At 37.8% G+C, this 19990-nt stretch overlaps 1 protein-coding gene across 11 annotated transcripts in view; it reads right to left on the bottom strand.

Moving 5' to 3' along the window:
• BPTF (bromodomain PHD finger transcription factor) overlaps positions 1-19990 on the bottom strand; it is a 91254-nt gene that overhangs the window by 64004 nt on the left and 7260 nt on the right. For all 11 annotated transcript variants that reach the window (XM_074971174.1, XM_074971175.1, XM_074971171.1 and 8 more), the window contains exon 2: positions 8944-9766. In XM_074971174.1, the coding sequence (XP_074827275.1) occupies positions 8944-9766 (823 nt within the window). The remainder of the gene's footprint in view (positions 1-8943; positions 9767-19990) is intronic.

Genomic DNA, 19990 nt, shown 5'->3' with positions numbered 1-19990 from the left:
ACCATTCAAGAAATATATGTTTGCTGATGATGTTTTAAAGAAAGTCACACCACTGAACTGGTGGAAGTCACTTAAGCACTTAAATTCAGAGACTGTTGAAGTGATAATCTCACTTTCAACAGCAGTAGCTTCTTCTGCTGGTGTAGAAAGAATATTTTCTTCCTTTGGACTAATTCATTCCAAATTGAGAAATCGTTTGGGACCTGAAAAAGCAGGAAAGCTTGTTTTTCTTTTCCAGATTATGAACAAACAGGAAAATGAAGCTGACGATGACTGAGTTAGCTGCAGAAGCCAATATTTTATGTTCCTCATGTTGATCTGGCTGACATAGTTGATTTAATTTTTATTTTAAAAAAAACAAACGTCATTTAACTATTTTAGTTAAAAACAATTTTAACAAAAACAAACCTGATTTTAAAAAACTTGAATGTTTAAATTCAAAAATTCATATGCTTGTTTTGTTAAAATATTATATGCTTGCTGTTGAAGAAAAAAATCCAGAATACACAACATTGATTTAGTTACATAGAACAGTTTAAATGTCTGGTGATATTCTCCTCCTAATACAGCATGGCAAGAAAATCCTCCAAATATTAATGATTAACCTGTTGAACTGGAGATATTTATGAAGTCATTGGGAGGTGAACTATCTGCTTCAATTACCTTTGGTAAATGAAATAACCAAACAATAATTCATTTTCCAATGTAGCTATAAAACTAATCTGAAAAGTTTTCAAAATAAATCACTTTAAAAACATATAGTGTGTACCTTTTAAAAATGAAACCTACATCTCTATCTCCGAGTTGTGAAGAATATGTATTAAGGTTATAACAACCAACAAGAATGCACTTTTACGTAGAAATCCATGATTAAATTGAGTCTTCCTGGCTAGTGGTTTAAATCAAATCCACCCTGCCAGAGGATTTTCCCTTCTTGGGATGATGTCAAATAAAGATTGGAAAGGGCATGAGACATGAAGAGATCCAAAGAAAACAAGGACTCAGGTCTACTGATGGCCATGATCTGGGCCTGCTGGGAGCCTTACAGAATGAGAGAGATGAGATCTGGAGTTTGTGTTGACAGTGTGGGAGGTAGATCGTTGAAGCTGTTTCAACAGAAACACCTGATATTTCTGGGCTGAGTTAGTCAGCACTGCTCCTAGAGAATGAATCAGGAGAGACAGTGGAGGATAGAACCAGAGAGACAGAATGGGGCCCAGGACTCTTGCTGCTTCTGGTGCATTTGGGACAAAAGGAGTCTGCTAGAGCACGGGTCAGTGGAAGCTCCCATACCTTGGGCACTTTCTTCCCCTCTGTCCAACCTGGCCTTTTCGTTTTGAGGACATGTTCAGCTTGACATAGTGAAATCACAGGAAAAACTGTGAATATCTGTAAAGCCTGGCCCTGCTTCAGTAAACAGGCTTCCAGCCCTTCCTGATGCTGCTATGGAGTTGGGGAGACCACACATACACAAAGCTGAACAGGAGCAGAGGACTCCAACCTATGGAAACCTCAGCACTACTGACAACTGAAACAGGAAGTACTGAGTAAAAGGAATCCCCCTGGTGTCCTTGATATACTGCCCTAAAGTGCCCCCCCCCCCCCCCACACACACACACCCCTGATTCGTTGGCGGGTTGGAGGGGAAAAAAAAGAGGCCAAACTTCTGCCTAAAAAGAGGACACAAAAATCCCAGAGGAACCTTTGTCTGCCTTGAAATGGAGTCTGGGTTTAAATATGGCTGCAGTACCACAAGCATGCTACCAGACCAGCCAATATCAGGTTTAAGAGGGGGAAATCTCAAGACAAATTTTACATTTTAGTATGTCTACACAGTAACAACACACCTGCAGCTGGCCTGAGTCAGCTGACTTGGGCTTGCAGAGCTCAAGCTGCAGGGCTGAAAAAATGTGGTGTAGCTGTTTGGGTCAGATTGTAACCAAGGCTCTGGGGCCCTTCTGCCTTGTGGGGTACCAGAGCTCGAGCTCCGGCTTGAGCCTGAACATCTACGCCGCAATTTTACAGTCCCACAGCACAAGTCAGTTGACATGGGCCAGCTACGGGTGTTTAATCGCTGTGTAGACATTCCCTATCTTATCTTTAAAGTGTGGAATTCAATGTTTTATATTAGTAAGTATGTTGAGTTTTGACAGAGGGATCAGAGGCTGCTAAATAGCCTGGGAGCTTGATTTATGGCTCTCTGTTAATCCGAACTATTACAGTTGATGTTTCTCCCACTTCCTCCTCATTTCCAGAGATTCTGGTTAAGCAATATCTCCAATGGAAAATGTTAAGACCTTCAGTGTAACCAGAATGACTTAATAAGGGGAGGTACAAGTTTGAGTTGGGGCCACTATGCCTGATAAAACTGGTGGAGCCACGACCTATCACCTTTGGCTTTAAGTTTTAAGAAAATGTACTGAGTGGAGATGGAAGTTTGTCAAGGTAAACTTTGAAATATGTTACATCAATGCAAAATTGAGAATCTGAGACCCGTTTTGTAAGAATCAAATTACTACAGAACAAGGATCTAAATTTGACATTACTAACAGATGTTAGATAATTAAACTACCATCATCCCCTTCTTGCCCTCTCAGTCCTCATTTTAGGGCAAAGCTTTTTTCAAAATTTTATCTTACGTACTGATTTAACTATTTTAGTTGCATTTTTTACTCCTGGGGAATTCTGTGCAGAATTCATGTCCCCCACAGATTTCTTTGCTTCCCTGCAGAAAAATGACTTCTGATGGGGAAGCAAAGGGAAGCCGCAAGAGCGGTCGTGTGCTCCTCCTTGGCAGCGCAGGCAAGTCAGTTTGGGTGCCTGGAGCAGCTGGTAGAAACGTAAGTCACTGCTTGGGGGCAGGGGTGTAGCAGGCAGTAGGATGGGCAATCACCACTGGGGGGGGGATGGGCAATCACAGGTTGGGGGTGGGGGGGAAAATGGGCAATCATGCGTGTGAGAGAGTGAAACTTGGTCAGTCCCTCCCGCTCGCTACTGTGGCACGCTAATGTATAGAATTACAGAATCATAGGACTAGAAGGGACCTTGGGAGGTCATCTAGTCCAGTCCCCTGCACTCATGGAAGGACTAAGTATTATCTAGACCATCCCTGACAGGTGTATACTCCTGGGGGAATTCTGCACCACTGCACAATGCAGAATTTTGCAGAAATTAACGTGTGCACAGAATTTCTTTCCCCCACAGAAATGGGCTGCAGTGCTGCTAGCTGCCACCAGGGGCCACTGGACCCAGCAGAACTCAGCTCGCACATAGAAGACACTGCTGGGGGAGTGAGAGGGAGCTAGAAGGTTCCTGGCAGCTGCTGTTCCCAGCATGCTGTGAGGGAAGGAAAAAGCAGTGTGCAGGAAACTCCATGCAAGCCTGGTACCAAGCATAAGGCTGTTTCTCCCTCTGTATCTCTGGGCTCTTGCGGGGAGGGTTGTGGGTGTCTGGCCCCCTGGCTGGGCTTGGGGGAGGCAGAGAAACAGGAACGGGGTTGTCATAGGGGTTTCTTTAATGCTCTGTTCCTGGGGGAATGTTTGTGTGTGTCTGTAGTATTCTAGACATACTTGCTGACAGGTAGAGTTGGTCTCCACTACTGGGGAGATTGACACTGCTGCAATCTAGTGAAGACCCACTAAATCGACGGCAGAATGCTCTCCAGTTGACCCTGGTACTCTAGCTCTCCGAGAAGAGTAAGGGAAGTCGACCGGAGTGCATCTCCCGTCGATTCAGTGCCGTGAAGACACAGGGGTAAGTTATTCATGCAGCTGGAGTAGTGTAACTTAGGTCAACTTACCCCTGTAGTGAAGACAAGCCTGCATTTTGAAATAAATTACCAAAATAATTGAAACTGGTGTGATTATGTAGTGTTATAATAATAAAATTTGCAGAATTTTGCAGAATTCAAAAATACTGTATGCAGAATTTTTAATTTTGGGTGTAGAATGCCCCCAGGAGTAATTTTCCCCCTTCCTTAGTTGTTTTTTGTTTTCAGGTTAGTAGTTACTACTCAGCATAATGCATATTCAGTACCAAAAAATGCACTAAAAAACAATAAAACTGTTGCTGTAAAATTTGACACTGCAATTAACAACCATCAACAATTAAATCTGAAAAATAAGTACTGTAAAAACTAAAATTTGTGACAAATCATACTGGCACATTTTCTCTTGTTATTAAGATTGTTTAATGGGAGGGTTAAGATTTCCATTCCATTCCATGGCAAACTATAATTTCAAATTGTACCTGCAAGAGTAGAGACTCCATATTAACACTGAAGTAAATCACTGATAAGTATCTGAAAGCCTAGATAGTGCCAAAAATGGCAAAAATAAAAATTTTAATTTTCAGTTTTAATAGTGTAATGTTAGCATAACAAGATTTCTAAATTATTTAAATCTGATATACTGTAACCATTCTCAGACTGTAAAGAACCTTTTCTCCTGCATATCTGAACTGAGTTTCTCCCACCACCATTCTGGAATCTTAGGGAAGGGAGAGGAGATAATTAACATTATCTGAATTTATGTTAGCATGTATTACAAAAATCTTTAACCTAATCAGTTTCATGCTCTAGTTCTCACACACACAACTGGGATTATCAGTATTGACAATATTACAAGGGAACGTCTAAATTCAAGGAAAATCTTTAACTGAAATTTAGGGCTTCCCCCTTTTTCAAAAAAATCTTTATATTTTGCGCCTAATACACCTGACAACGTACCTTTAAAGAATTAAAAGATTTCCAATTAAGCAGTTTAGATAATAAAGAGCCTCAATTTCATTTTCTTTTAAAGTGTTCACATTTATTTAAGATTCCAAATACTTAGAGTTTAGAATTGTTCGCACACCAATCAGATCACTACTTTCTGGGTACTGTACAGGTGCATTTAGGTATAATTTTTAAAGCTGTGGTTCTAAAAAGTCACACATGTAAATCTTATTCCACATATGTTTCAACTACAGCCTCCAACCAACTGTTCCCCCAGAAGACTAGTGGCATATAGGGTCTGCTCTAAAGCCCACTAAAACCACAGGAATTATCAGTGACTTCCATGGACTCTGGATTAGGCCCAATAATGGGTTTAAGGAGGAAAATGACAAGAGGATGCTGCTCACTGAAAACACACTGAGTAGCTCCCATTTGACTCCAGCCTTGTAACAATAAGGTGGTAACAAGATGACGCAGGACCACTGAAGTACTTCAACATCAGCACACAAACACTGCAGAGATGAACTCTGTCTTAGCTCTGTAAATAACATTTAAGAGAAAAAAGTGTTTACACCACCAGTTCACTTCTATATTTTGAGCAGTGAGGCAAGTACTTATTTTACTCTTAAATGTTTGACTATTCTCTTATGACTGAAGTGGAAGTTCAAACATTTTTAGCACTTTATTTTCTAGCCTCCATTTGCTGAGGGAAAAAGGAAGTGCGCTGGAAAAGTCAGGCATATGCATCTCCAGTGCAAGTTTATTGCAAAAAGAGATGTTTGGAAAAAAATCAAAATAATTCAAATAGGAAAAATATATATTTTTAGATAGCCTTTTTCCTCTGCCTAATACAACCTAGGAACAATTACCCTTCATGAACCCCATTTTCTTCTTTATTCTCCTGCAAAAACTGTCTGACTAACTAATCCTCTCAGCTGAAAAGGAAGTGTCAGTTCTCCTTAAAGTTCTCCAATGATCCCCATTTTAAAGTTTTTAGAGTTGTTTGTTTACCTCTCAGCAGCCTCTGACAGAGTATGTCTACACTGAAACCAGGAAATATGATTGCAGAATGGGTAGGCATACCCAAACTAGCTTTTACCCAGCTAGATCAAAGCTAGTTTCAGTAACAATAGCAGTGTAGCTGCAGCAGACCACGTTAGCTGCTCCAGTATGTACCTAGGGGCCTGGGCAGGGTTATACTCAGGAGGATAGCCCCTGCCACCATGGCTACACTGTTATTGTTACTCAAGCTAGCATTGATCTAGCTAGATTAAAGCCAGATCAGGTATGCTTACAGATGCTGCAACCACACCTCCTGACTGCCGTGAAGACATACCCTAGTCTTCTTCAGTTCTGAGCTACTGCTCTCCTCTAGTGCTTTCTAACTGCCAAGCAGCATCCCTTTTTCCTGCCCTCTAGGAGAGTGCTATACTATCACTATTTCCTCTTGTAATACAATCTTTTTCATGCTTTGCACTGAACATGATTGTCCTTAACAATCAGCACAGTTTAACCAGTTTTTAACATTCTGGAAAGTCATATTATAGATTACTTTAAGAATCGGAAGATCTAGTACATCAAGAGAGTAGGACATACTAAAGTAGAGAACCCCCATCTCTAAACATAAATAGGTGTTTGAAACTTATCTATTTCAATAATGGTCTCTACAATAGTATATCAAATCTATGAACCTTAAACAATATGTAGATGTGCGTCCCCTTGTAGATATGTACACCTAAAAACTGGATTATACTAATAAAAAGGGGGGTTAAAAAGAAAGCTTGGTGTATCAGATTTAAGAATGTATAGAAGTCTACTGAAGTATTTAAATCAGCTCAATTTTAAAAAGTTATGCTAATACAGCATACATTGAATAAAAGGTTAAATTCAGTTTAACTGGGAAAAAAGTTACTTTGGACACAAATTTAACATTTGCCAGATTCCTACACCTCAAACCCTTCCTCCAAGAGAAAGATAATGTCTGGGAAGTGCAGAGAAAACAGATGGGCAAGCTCCCAAGTCCAGTTAACAAAAAGGCATGTCCATTCTTTCAGCAGTCAACCTTGCTTAACTGAAATACAAAACTTCACTATTATGGAAAAAAATTCCCCTTTTTGTCATAGACCAAGTCCCTAATCTGGAGTTGATCACAGGGGCTCACGTGTCCCAGTATGCAGTATTCTGATAATCTCAACAAAGCAGGATCTCTGATCATGGGGTATGTATTTTGCAGAACTACAGGAGTGCAAGAGGAAAGACAAGTTAAATATCACTATTTTGCTGAAACTCTCCCAGTTTCTCTGTCTGAGCCTGTAGTAAAATGAAGATCCTGTGATTTATGATTTCATGCTGTCATAGAAATTATGATGTCAGATTTGGAGAAGGAAATGTGCTATTTAATAGCCACTGTCAAACCCAAACTATTAGCAAATGATAATTAGGGTTTGGGATTTTTTGTAAGTAGTGAATGGATTTAATATTTTTCCTAGGATGAAAGCTGCTCCCCAAATCTTTAAATGCACGAGTGGGAATTCAGATGAATAATCTACTGCTAATAGAAAATGCCCACTTCCAAAGAGCTGAGGAGCAGCGTGTCTCATAGCCTGACAAATCAGGCTACGTAATGCATCAGAAACCAACAGAGGGCAGCCCTCATCTGATTGAGGTCTCACATACAGAATAAAGTTGACGACAAGATCAGGCTGATCAACCTCAACAATACATAATAGGCTGCAGTTAGCCCCAAGAATCTTACAGAAGATTAACTGCTACAACTGTGGCTTTCATGATCTGGGGAAATTAAAAGTAATTAAAATGACAGGAAAAACCCTCACCTCACAATTATAGGACATGCTAATATTCTCTGTTAACAAGTTGAAGTTATACTCTTGGTGGATTTAACCTCAAGAACTAGTCAATACTTTAAGTATCAATGAATGATTATGTACTAATGCTAGCAGGAAGAGATGACAGTACATTCTGAAGGACTACGAATGCATGGTTTGGCCTGATGTCTTGCAAATGACAGAATCTTATTGATGGCCCCTCCTCCCAGAGAGTCTAACATTTTGATATTTTTCAATGTCATTAATTTTGTAAAATTTTGTTAACTGTAACTTACTATGGACTATTTTCTCCAGGATTGAATGCTTAATGGGAGATGGTATGAAGAGATAATAAAGCTCACTATGTTAAGCATTTTATTTCTCTCTTCATAAATTTCCACTTCTTTTCCCTTTTCATAGCTACTGTGTTAGACAAGATTTTCAGTAGTAGCCAGGATTCCACTATCTATTTTCTATTAGAAAATAAAGATCTGTTTACAACTCCAAATTTAACTTTTCGGGGAGGAGGAGAAAAAGAGATCAGGGTACCCTGAGCTACCATAAAGCATCTTAGATTATGATTATTAATCACATTTATGACAGTAGTACTTAAAGACCAACCAAGAATGGGTCCCCAAAGTGCTAGGCACTGTAGAAACAAAACAATAGACAGCTTGAACTCATAGGTCTATGCATTCACTTCCTCTTTATAGCCTGAAGACTTATTTCATTTGTACATGCTCTCCATCACTGCAGTCCTGGCTGTGAACAATAGAGAGTGATCCAAGAGGATTTCTACTAGTCAGGCACAGGGAGACCATCAACAGTCACCAATATTCAACAATCAAATCTCCATCAGCAGGGGGAAACAGTATTCTGAAGTTGCTCCTAAATCCTGGTTTCTATGCAGCCTGCTGCTACGAAGGCACTGGATAGATCCAGTTTAAGTGATGTTAACAAGAAGTTCAATATTTTTAGAAAGGATATTGTAATGTTATTTTTCATATTTTTAAAGTCGTCTCTTATTGTCTGCAATAACTCTGTGGATGCTCAAGACCAAAACATATTCCTTTACTGCGATTCCATTTCCTTTATCCCACATTCATGCCTACTACACGCTGGTTTGTTTTTGCACATGAGCATGGGGCTGAAACTATTAAAGTTCTGTCATACATAGAAGAGTATTTAAACATTCGTTTTGGCAAAACTACATGGATGAATTACACGGATTTTGGAACCTACATAGAAAAGTACTCAGGAACTTTGGTCTTATATTACAAAAATATATATATATATACACACACACCTTTAAGATGAAAACAGTACTTATAGGAAAAAGGTTTTAAACAAATACTTAACATCCTAATGTTCTTCAGAATAGACTAAAGGACTGGATTTACTTACATAATAAGTCTTCTGTTCAGGAACCAATATTTCCGTCTGTTTCTGTCGTATCCAATGGGTTCATGTCGAATATATGGTTTATTTTTTTGGATTTCAGCAACACAGTCAGTTACACCAGGCACCTTATGTGCTACACAGACCTCACACTGCCATTCGTCCTCTGGTACCTCTTCAAGAGGTGGTTTCACACACTCTAAATGGTACACAGCTGAGCAAGTTTCACAGCAAAGCAAATCCCCCAGTTTGTGACAAACCCTACAGTGATCATCATACTGGATAACACCTTCGGACATTAGCTCCTCACGTGCAATGTTTGTTGTAAGAAACTGATCTACTAAGAACTGTAGAACTTTGATTTTGCTCTCTACTGGTCCATAAGGATAGTCCTCTGCCTCTTGATAAGGAAGAACATGATGGTATTCCTTGTCACTCTCACAATATACCCGCAGAACCTCTGGCCACGTCATTCCATCTATGAAATACAAAGTGGAATTAACGCTATCTTTGAGGTCAGCAGGTCCAAAGGTAGTATTTGAAGTGTCTTCTTCTCGTAAAACTGCTTTTAAAAGCACTATATGCATCTCTGCCATAAGTGTGCATTGCTCTTGACTTACCAGAGCAGCACAGAAGTCCTCAAAACGAAAAGGAGACAGGCGTAAAACAGTGCCAAAGTTCCGTAGTACCTCATAGATGGCAATAACATTCATTATATGCTCATTAGGCACCATTAAGTCCTCAGAGGATTTAGGAAACTCAAGGAGTGGTATGTCTTTTTCTTCCAATATTGGAGAACGTGGACGATGCACTCTTTGTCGTCTTCTACCTGTAAATAAAAGTAACAGTAAGAGTTTTGCTAATCACAAACCAGTATACTTGAGTGTGCCTCCTATGAACAGACTTCACTTGTAAAATTTTCCTTCAGAGCTACTGGAAATTAAATCTTCATGTTTTATCAGCAGCTGCACTCAGCTAAATGTAGTATTTCTCCAATTACTCCCAGTATTTTCACCCTACCCATATTTTTTAAGAGTACTAAATAAAATTACTTCACAAGTCTAGATCACAAGTCTCACTTCACACTCATGTTTAAACTTCAAATTTTTAATACTCATGAAATTGCTTTTAACTTTAATCTAAATCTGACATCTAATTCTTAAAATAAAATGTAAAATCCAGACTGAGTATTCATATTGGCAAAGTAAGCAGAATCAGAAACCTAAATAAATTGAAAACAAGTAGACAAATGCCCTCAGCACCCAAAACACTGATAGTTTCTCATTTTAATTCAGAATGGCTAGTTGTTTTGCCAAAGCTCTCAGTAAAATTTCCTATCTCTGAAAGCTTTTAATTCTTAACTGATTTTTATACTCAATACGATTCTTCAAATTGACATTTTATTCAAATGAAACTGGAGTACTAGCAACAAACCACATTGCTATTTGCCTACTCAGCAATGGTGTACAAACATTGTGGCAAGTGGGTGTCTTCAACTATCAGTTTCTACAGAAACTAAGTTTTTTCTTTAAAAAAATTAAGTTTCCAGCCCATATGGTTGTGAAGGAAAGCTTCCAAATACGTACTGATGTCCCGTCTTCCTAAATTTGGAAACAGATACAATCCTCTGCTATTTTGCCTGTCTATAATCAACTGAAGAGTAAAATTAACAGGACTTTGATCAGCATCTCTAGTGCTAATGAAAATTTATGCCAGTGGTGAAACTGATCAGTATGTCAATTTCACTGCAGCCCTTGGGGAAGACAGAAGTACCAGAGCCAAACACTGTAGGTTACTTACTGGGGAGGACAAAGAGAGAATAGGCAAGGAGCAGATTAGCAAAGACCCACCCCTAACTTTCAGGAAACTCTGGAGCGGAGAGCTTTGTTTTGTTTTTTGCAATCAGGAGACAATTGGGGTTTTCAAATTTACTGAAAATGGAGTCCCAGTCAGGGTTGAGTTAGAGCACCCTCTCCTTTTACAACAGGTGGGAACTGTGGATAAATTGGCTTTCTAACCAGAGTACTCCCTCTGGCCATTGCTGGTGGTTCTTTTCCCCCTGCCCCTCTCTCTCTCTCACACACACACCCACCCCTAAAATAAAAAGATCTATACTTAATCTTCACTTCTGGCTTGTCAATATCTGGTAAATGTTTAAAACCGTGCTTTCAATAAAAGAGAAAAGGACCTCTCCTTAGAAAGTTTCCAACCTCAGAAAAATTAATCTTATGCCTTTTCTAATTATCAGAAGCCAGTGCTGATCCTAAGAATGCCAAAGTAATATTTCAGTTTCCTTAGATTTAGAGGGAAGGTCACTCTTCAGGGAAGCATTCTAGAAAAGGGGGAGGGAGGGAGGGGCAGGACAGGGGAAATCCCAGCTCACCTAACCAATCAGAAAAGCTATTCAACACACACAGGAAAACCAGGCATAATCAGCACAGCCTTCTAGAATGGGAGCAATGTCACAAGATTTAAAAAAAAAAAAAAAACTATCATAAAGAAGGATAAGGAATGTTTATTTCTTTACATGGTGCTACAGCAGTTTTTTTAAAAAACCTACAAATATGTTCAATGTTTACTGGGTTAATTTAAAAGGATTCAACTACAGGTAACTGTTTTGGAGCTATTAGATTGAGTACTCAGATGAACTCACCAAAGCTGTTAGAGCTTTTAAACTCAGTAAAGGGTTAGGCATCCAGACAAGTGAATATTAACTTAAAAATCAAAAGACTGAAAAGAAAACCTAATTTTAAAAAATGTGTCTCTTTCATTCAACACAGCAATCTTGTAATCTTGCTGTATTTTAGCCAATAACTCAGCAACTGTCAATATGTAAAAGGAACAGTTTGAGCTGAACTCTGTTGCCAGAGTTTCTTTCAAGGGAAAATCTAAACAAAAATAAATGAGAAAGTGAAATTATCCACAAGGATAATTCCAATTACAGGTAATAAATTAGATGCATTTGCCAATGATCCAATTAAAACAGACAGTGCCATATAAAACTTTATATAAAGTTTTGTATTTATAATATTAAACCTCATGGGCTAAAATCAGAGTTTATACAGAAGTTCAAATTGACCCCAACATTTGAAAGTCAAGATGGATTCTTTCCTTCTTGTGTATTGCCACCAGTGAGAGGTCAGGCAGGCCAAACTATGTCCTCAGTGACGACCATTGTTCAACCCCACTGTCTTCAAATGGTTTTCACTGGTGTAAGTTATCGATCCTGTAATTGAAAGAACTAATCACTAACAAAAGCAGATATCAATCAACCATAGGGTTTGATAGGGAGATGACTGAATGAATACATAAAAGGACAGATCTGTTGAGTTAGAGGGTGCCATTTTTGCAGGGTTTTTTTCAGAGCAGAATACATTTTAAAGCAGCACCCAAACTTTAAGGTGGTACTAAAGAGAAAAACTCAATTAACAAAATACAAAACAAAAAGAAACACCTATTTTTAATGAGCGTTATGTTCCATAAAAGATGATTTGACAGATAGTTCCATTACAGGAATAGTAAATCAAGGGTTGAGCCAGTACAGAAAGAGGATAACAGACTCAAAATAATTACTATATTAGGTAAATTGCTCCCAATCTTAAAGTAGTTAATCTAATTTCAAGTTTAATACATTTACTTTATAATGTGAATGAAAATCTTGTGCAACATTTGAACTACACACTCTGAAAGGATAATACAGTATAAAAGATGAACTGCCATATGTTTCCATTATAGAAGAAATGGATCAAGATTGAGAAGTGTATAAAAATAAATTTCCAAGTTTAGTTAAGCTACAGTTACTCTGCGAAAAATGGAAGGAGGGCATATAATCATTCTTTCAGTGAACAGCTGCACAAGTCAGTGGAAAATGTTTAAACATGGCAGGCACAGCAGAACATCGGGATTTCACAGCTACAGATACAAAATGCTGTTGGCAGCAAGACTATGTAGAATAATTCATTCCTTCTATTGTTGGGATTCAAAATTCTTTTAGGCTCAAACTTGAAAGTCAGTTTGAAGAAGACACTTAGCAACGACAAAAGAACATGCATTTCCTTGGAATTTATCTTAGACTCCTGAAACTTATTTCTGATTCCCGTGGAACAATCTGGAAAATAACCCAGTAGCTGTGGTCCTATTCAAAATGTTTTTCACTGAAACGTTCAACCAAATGCAAGGGAATCTACTAACAAATGTAATTTTTGCTGCCCAAGTTTTGATTTAAAAGAGCTCCTCTATGTACCATAAAGGTGGCCACAGAAGAAGAGTAAGAAGCCTGAAGAGAGAGAAAGATAGGTCTGGATCATCTTCAATGTTGACCTAAAATCATCAGGCTTTCAAAATATGAACTCTGTACTCAGAGTTGAGGAGTGAACTAGAAGAGGATATGACTGGCTAGGAGACTGGAGAAAACTTAAGGCTTCACCCTGACCCCTCAGATACTTTGAAATTTGCTGCATTAGAATTTATGGGCTTATGAATTAAAAGCACCAATAAGCTTATATTGTTCCAAAAAGGAGAGAAAGAAGATTGAGCTACGTTTCTCTGATTCAGTTGTGTATTCCCAGCCTAAGAGGCAAAATTGATATATATCATAAATAAATAAAGACAATCAAGTGGAGCATTCCTAGCCTTTCCTGTCATGGTGAAAAAAAATTTTTTTTTAAGTACTTTGAGGAGAAACTGCTGGTCTCAAATGCAAAGAAAAAAAGCTTAAAACTGGTCAAAATATGGAGAAGCCTTACAATGTATTTACCAAAATGAAGCACTTCAGTTCAGCATATGAAATAATGCACCAGTCACAGTTATATTCTTCCCATCATGCTCCAACTTCTACTGAAACGATCTATTTATATAGTGGTGTACACACTGTGGTCTCCGATGACCCTCAGAAGAGGTAAAATACCTGTTACATTACTTCTCACACCTGCTTCAATTATTAAACTGAGCTCTTAACTTCAGGACATAGGTTGCAATTAGCATTCAAGTATCTTCTGACACCTCTTTGTCTCTAGTTTGCCTTGGTATAAAGCAGAAAGGGGTAAATTGCAATAAATCTAAGGGGTGGCAAATGAGCAAAGATAGGTCACATTATGCAATATTAAATTCACATACAGTATGCACCTAATCTACTTCCAGTGTTACACTTTTATAAATTGCCTGTTTACAGCCTAGCATACCTGGTTCCCCTTTACACTACTTCAAATTCCACTTCAACTAATACCATTGTAAAACACACATTATTTGATAGCCTCTCCTTAAGATCTCAGAGCCATCTCTCTCAGCTTAGGCACACTTTGTTTTGAGTAATTCAGCAATGTATACAGAGTGGCTTCCAGAACCAGGCAAGAAAAGCATACAAAAGTTGCAGAACATTTTAGGAAAGAACAATACCCAGCCATTTCTTATATGAATGGCTTAGCTACATGGTATTTAGGCCAGTCTTGGGCTTTTATACTATTTGTTAATATGGTTGGTGTTATATCCTCCCTCCCAAAGCCTGAAGATTATGAGACAGACACAGAAGACAAGATGCACTGGAATATTCAGAAGACAATGTTACATGTGTGTAAACGTATTATTGTTAGTACATGTAGCACAGAACTGTAATAACAATAAGTCAGTCAGGAAAAAGAACGACAACTTTACAGAAAAGAAATCATCAAATAATCTAGTCTCTAATGAAGAATCTGTACTTTCTGGGTAAACTGTTCCTAAATTCTGCACCACTGTGGCAGCTTCATTTAAACTAAAATTAATTTACGATTACACATGAAATCAAACCAGGAGTACCATAGCCCATTTTGATATTAAATTCAATTTTACACCATCCCATATTTACAATATTCTATATATGTTTTTGTACTGACAATACATAATTACACTGCAGAATTTGTTACTGGTGAAGCTGAGAAGTTGGGCATCTGAAGAGGATGAACCTGGGACTTTTGGCACCTACCATGGCAAGAGAGAGTTTTGGACCATGGCACAACCACATTATATTTGTGTGTATGATTCTGATAAGCATCATCTATACGTTTTGGAATTATTCCATTGAGATGGATAGTGCAGTTCCCAACTCTCAGAGCTATTACATTCAAATTCTTTTTCAAAGAAAAAGGCTTTGAAAGATAAAAAATAAAAGCTTGGATTCTGAAGTACAATTCTGCAACAATGGTTGGATTCAACTTTCCAAAATCCGAATTCAGTTTATTTCTTCTTTTAGAAACTCAGGGAAGTCCCAATTTTTCAAAAGTAATTTCAGATATTTTACTTTAAGAATATGGATATTTTGATTTGTGACATCAACTGGATACATCATTAATCACATGGATTTCTCAGTCTAAGATCAACAATAATTAGGGCTGCCGATTAATCGCATTTAACTCATGCGATTAACTCAAAAAAATTAATTTCGATTAATCAGTTTTAACTGCACTGTTAAACAATAGAATACCAACGGCAATTTATTAAATATTTTGGATGTTTTTCTACTTTTTTTAAGATATTGATTTCAATTACAACAGTATACAAAGTTGAGAGTGCTCACTTTATATTATTTTTATTACAAATATTTGCACTGCAAAAATGGCAAACAAAAGAAATAGTATTTTTCAATTCACCTCATACAAGTACCATCTCTATCGTGCAATCTCTATCGTGTAAGTGCAATTTACAAATGTAGATTTTTTTTTTTTGTTACATAACTGCACTCAAACACAAAACAATGTAAAACTTTAGAGCCTACAAGTCCACTCAGTCCTACTTCTTGTTCAGCCAATTGCTAAGACAAACAAGTTTGTTTACATTTACGGGAGATAATGCTGGCGGCTTCTTATTTATAATGTCACCTGAAAGTGAGAACAGGTGTTTGCATGGCACTTTTATAGCCGGCATGCAATGTATTTACATGCCAGTTATGCTAAACTTCCGTATGCCCCTTCATGCTTCGGCCACCATTCCAGAGGACATGCTTCCATGCTGATGATGCTCGTTAAAAAAAATAATGCATTAATTAAATTTGTGACTGAACTCCTTGGAGGAGAATTGTATATCTCTTACTCTGTTTTACCTTCGTTCTGCCATATATTTCATGTTATAGCAGTCTCGGATGATGACCAAGCATATGTTGTTCATTTTAAGAACACTTTCACTGCAGATTTGATAAAAGACAAAGAAGGTACCAATGTGAGATTTCTAAAGATAGCTATATCACTCAACCCAAGGTTAAGAATCTGAAGTGCTTTCCAAAATCTGAGAGGGATGAGGTACAGACCATGCTTTCAGAAGTCTTAAAGGAGCAACACTCCGATGCAGAAACTATAGAAACCGAACCACCAAAAAAGAAAGACAACCTTTCTTCTGGTGGCATCTGACTCAGATGATGAAAGTGAACTTGCGTCGATCCACACTGCTTTGATAGTTATCGAGCAGAACCCATTATCAACATGGATGCATGCCCTCTGAAACGGTGGTTGAAGCATGAAGGGACATACGAATCTTTAGTGAATCCAGCACATAAATATCTTGCAACGCCGGCTACAACAATGCCATGTGAACGCCTGTTCTTGCTTTCAGGTGATATCGTAAACAAGAAGTGGGCAGCATTATCTCCTGCAATGCAGAGCAACTTGTTTATCTGTGCGATTGGCTGAACAAGAAGTAGGACTGAGTGGACTTGTAGGCTCTAAATTTTACATTGTTTTATTTTTGAATGCAGTTCTTTTTTTGTACATAATTCTACATTTGTAAGTTCAACTTTCATGATAAAGAGACTGCACTACAGTACTTGTATTAGATGAACTGAAAAATACTATTTCTTTTGTTTTTTACAGTGCAAATATTTGTAATAAAAATATAAAGTGAGCACTGTATACTTTGTATTCTGCGTTGTAACTGAAATCAGTATATTTGAATATGTAGAAAATATCCAAAACTATTTAAATAAATGGTATTCTATTATTGTTTAATCAGGCGATTAATCGCAATTAATTTTTTTAATCGCTGGACAGCTCTAACAATAATATGACTACAGAGGGAGCATTTACATTATAACCCATTATTTTCAAGTACTTACACATCTCCCAAAAAGCTTCCCTTTGGACTGAGATTTAAGATTGCCTTGCAAAACTGTTTGGCTTTTTTCTGAAGATGTCTTTCATGGTTAAGTTTTCAGACACTGAGATTTGATAATTTACTTTTTAAAAAAAAGTCTAACTTGTCATGTCTACACAGGGGGTTAGGTCAAAACTACAGCACTCGGGGCACAAAATTTTTTACAGTCATGAGCCATGTAGCTAGGTCGATCTATTTTTTAAATGCAGACAGGCCTTAGCCTTTGTCTATTTAAGAAAGTTACACCAACTCTAAACCTAAGATTTTAAACCAATTTAGTTAAACTAGTGCAAACCTGTGTGGACACTTATTTTGGTTTAAAACCAGGCTTCGCTTGGTTTAACTTTATTAATGCTAAACTAAAATAAACCACACAAACTCAATTAAAAAAGTGTCTACACAGAGGTGTGTTTCAGTTTAAACTGTTCAAAAGCCAATATAAATTAAACTGGTGTAGCTTTCTCATGCAGACATGACTTTAGACATCTCTTTCTTCAGCTTTATTAAAAGATTTTAAAAAATCAGAGCACATGTACACACTAACAGCTGTATTCATTACAATTACACACTGAAATACATGCATGGGGCATGGTTATTTTGATGTCACCAACACATATGCATCAGAGTCAGATTTACTCCACTTTTATGTACCACTTCAAGTTCGCTATTTCCCTTAGTCAGTTTATAGCTGTTTTCTCTCACATAGCAACAGAAAGGAATATTTTAAAAAAGAAAGAAAACGTGATTGTAAAAACCACAACAAATTGTCAGAAGGACTCAGAAGCAGGTGTAATACCTGAAACTACTTTTCATTTTTTATTTTAATTGGCTAGATTTCAAGTTGATGGGGTCTAAATTTAAACCTAACACTTAAAGAGTCATACTATTCATACTTTTGGTTCCCACAAAGAAGCAGGACTTTATTTCATGAGTAATGCATCCTTTCACAACTCATGCATACCCTTTCACCTAGTCCCTGAATCAAAATCCCACCAGCAAGCCCATTCTGGGTGAGCCCAACCAAAGCAGGGGCAGAACTCCACTCCTGCTCAACTCATGTTCCACGGCTTTCTAGTGATCTAGGGTATGCATGAGACCCTACTGCTCAGCAGCAGTTTCCAGATGAGAAAGCCTGATTTAGCAGCCCCTTCCCATTTTCTACTCTCTGACTGAGGAGATGGTTGTATTTAAAACTAAAGAATAAACAATATAATTGATGTGGCACCAATTATTCAAGTATTAATAATGAAAGAGCATTCATATAAATCTAATATGCCCAGATCAGAAAGCTTTGACTTGAAGCATCAAGATAATTGGTGTGTTGACAAACACACACTTATAACTGCTCGACACAGAAGCCGTATAAGAATTCTGTAGCCATGTATTATAAATTTCTTAAATTCTTTTAACAAAATGACAAGAGATAGCTGCGTGGTATGGTCACTATGCCAATAGATTTTCTAAATTTAAGCTATACACAGCCACAGGTTCTAATGAACTTTTGAAGGCCCCTAGAAAATAAATCCTCAATCCAAGAATGACATTTTGTAATATAGAGGCTCAATCCTCACAACCCTCAGTATGAATAATGTATGAGAGGAACCCGGGATTGTCACTGGAGAGGCAGACTTATGGTTTATTGGTGCAGCACAGAAAAACAACGTTGTTAAGTTAGTGCAACCCCTTATTGTGTATACAATTCTACTGGTAGGAAGGAATTTTTACCAGTATAATATGTTTCACCAATCCCCACCATGACATCCAGTTCAGATCTAGGAATAAAGGGGCACTCTCTACCACTTAATCCTTGTTATTTTTGCTGAGATCATCATCAAAGCTGTCCATTAGTACCAACTTTGATGGACAAACATCTACATCACAAAATTCACCAAACAGGAATGGAACAGAGATCAAACTCATTTTACAGTGAACAATTAGCAAGCAGCCAACAATTTTGGTCACTGCTTCCTTGGGCTGGATTCAACCCATAAACCTAGATATTAGATAACATGTAACTCAATACTAACAAATGCATGGATTTGGGACTTCAGAAATCTTCATTCCAACAACAGGAAAATTGAATATTTATTTAAAGAGGGCATTCAAAGGTTTTTCAAACCCACAACTGACTTTACAAGGTCCTTTAGAATTTTCCCTCCCCAACTGCTTTTCCCACGAACATCCACAACACACCTTTCAAGATTCATGGATCCCACACATGCCTATCACAACATGTGGTGTATCTCATCCAGTGCACTATATGCCCCAACAACAACTATGTCAGTGACACCAGACACTCACTATGCTCTCGAACCAACTCCCTCCAAAAAATGAGAAAAGACAAAAAAACAACTATCACCTGTGAGTGAACACTTCACAAAGCGATCACTCTATATCTGACCTATCAGTCCTCATCCTCAAAGGAAACCTGCATAATACTTTCAAAAGATGAGCCTAGGAGCTTAAATTCATTACTCTGATAGACACTAAAAATTGTGGACTGAAAAAAAGACAGTGGATTTACGGCTTATTACAACAATCTGTAACCCACTAACCCTCTCTTTTTGTCCTATGACTACAGAGGTGTTAACGGGCCACTCTACCCTAGATGGTCCCTTGCAAATATGCTGACTACTTAGACTGCTAAACAAAGTTTGGCACACCTTGCATTTTGCTGTGATGCTGGGAGTGCCTTTTCCAGACCTGAAGAGTAGCTTAAATGGTTGTCTCTCTCACCAATAGAAGCTGGTCCAAGAAAAGATACTACCACACCCACTTGTCCCTCTAATATCCTGGGACCAACACGGCTACAATTACATTGCATATATCTGTGTCACTGTGCCCATTCTTATCCCTATTTCTTTTATTTTATAACCCACAATAAGCACCCATTAGGTCTGTGAGCACTTTTCTAGTTAATTATTGTGTATTTTAATTG

This window comes from Natator depressus, chromosome 14 (assembly GCF_965152275.1).
Source record: "Natator depressus isolate rNatDep1 chromosome 14, rNatDep2.hap1, whole genome shotgun sequence".
NCBI classification, from domain to species: Eukaryota; Metazoa; Chordata; order Testudines; family Cheloniidae; genus Natator; species Natator depressus.
Note: the sequence above shows the minus strand (reverse complement) of the source record. Positions and strands in the feature narration are given on the sequence as shown.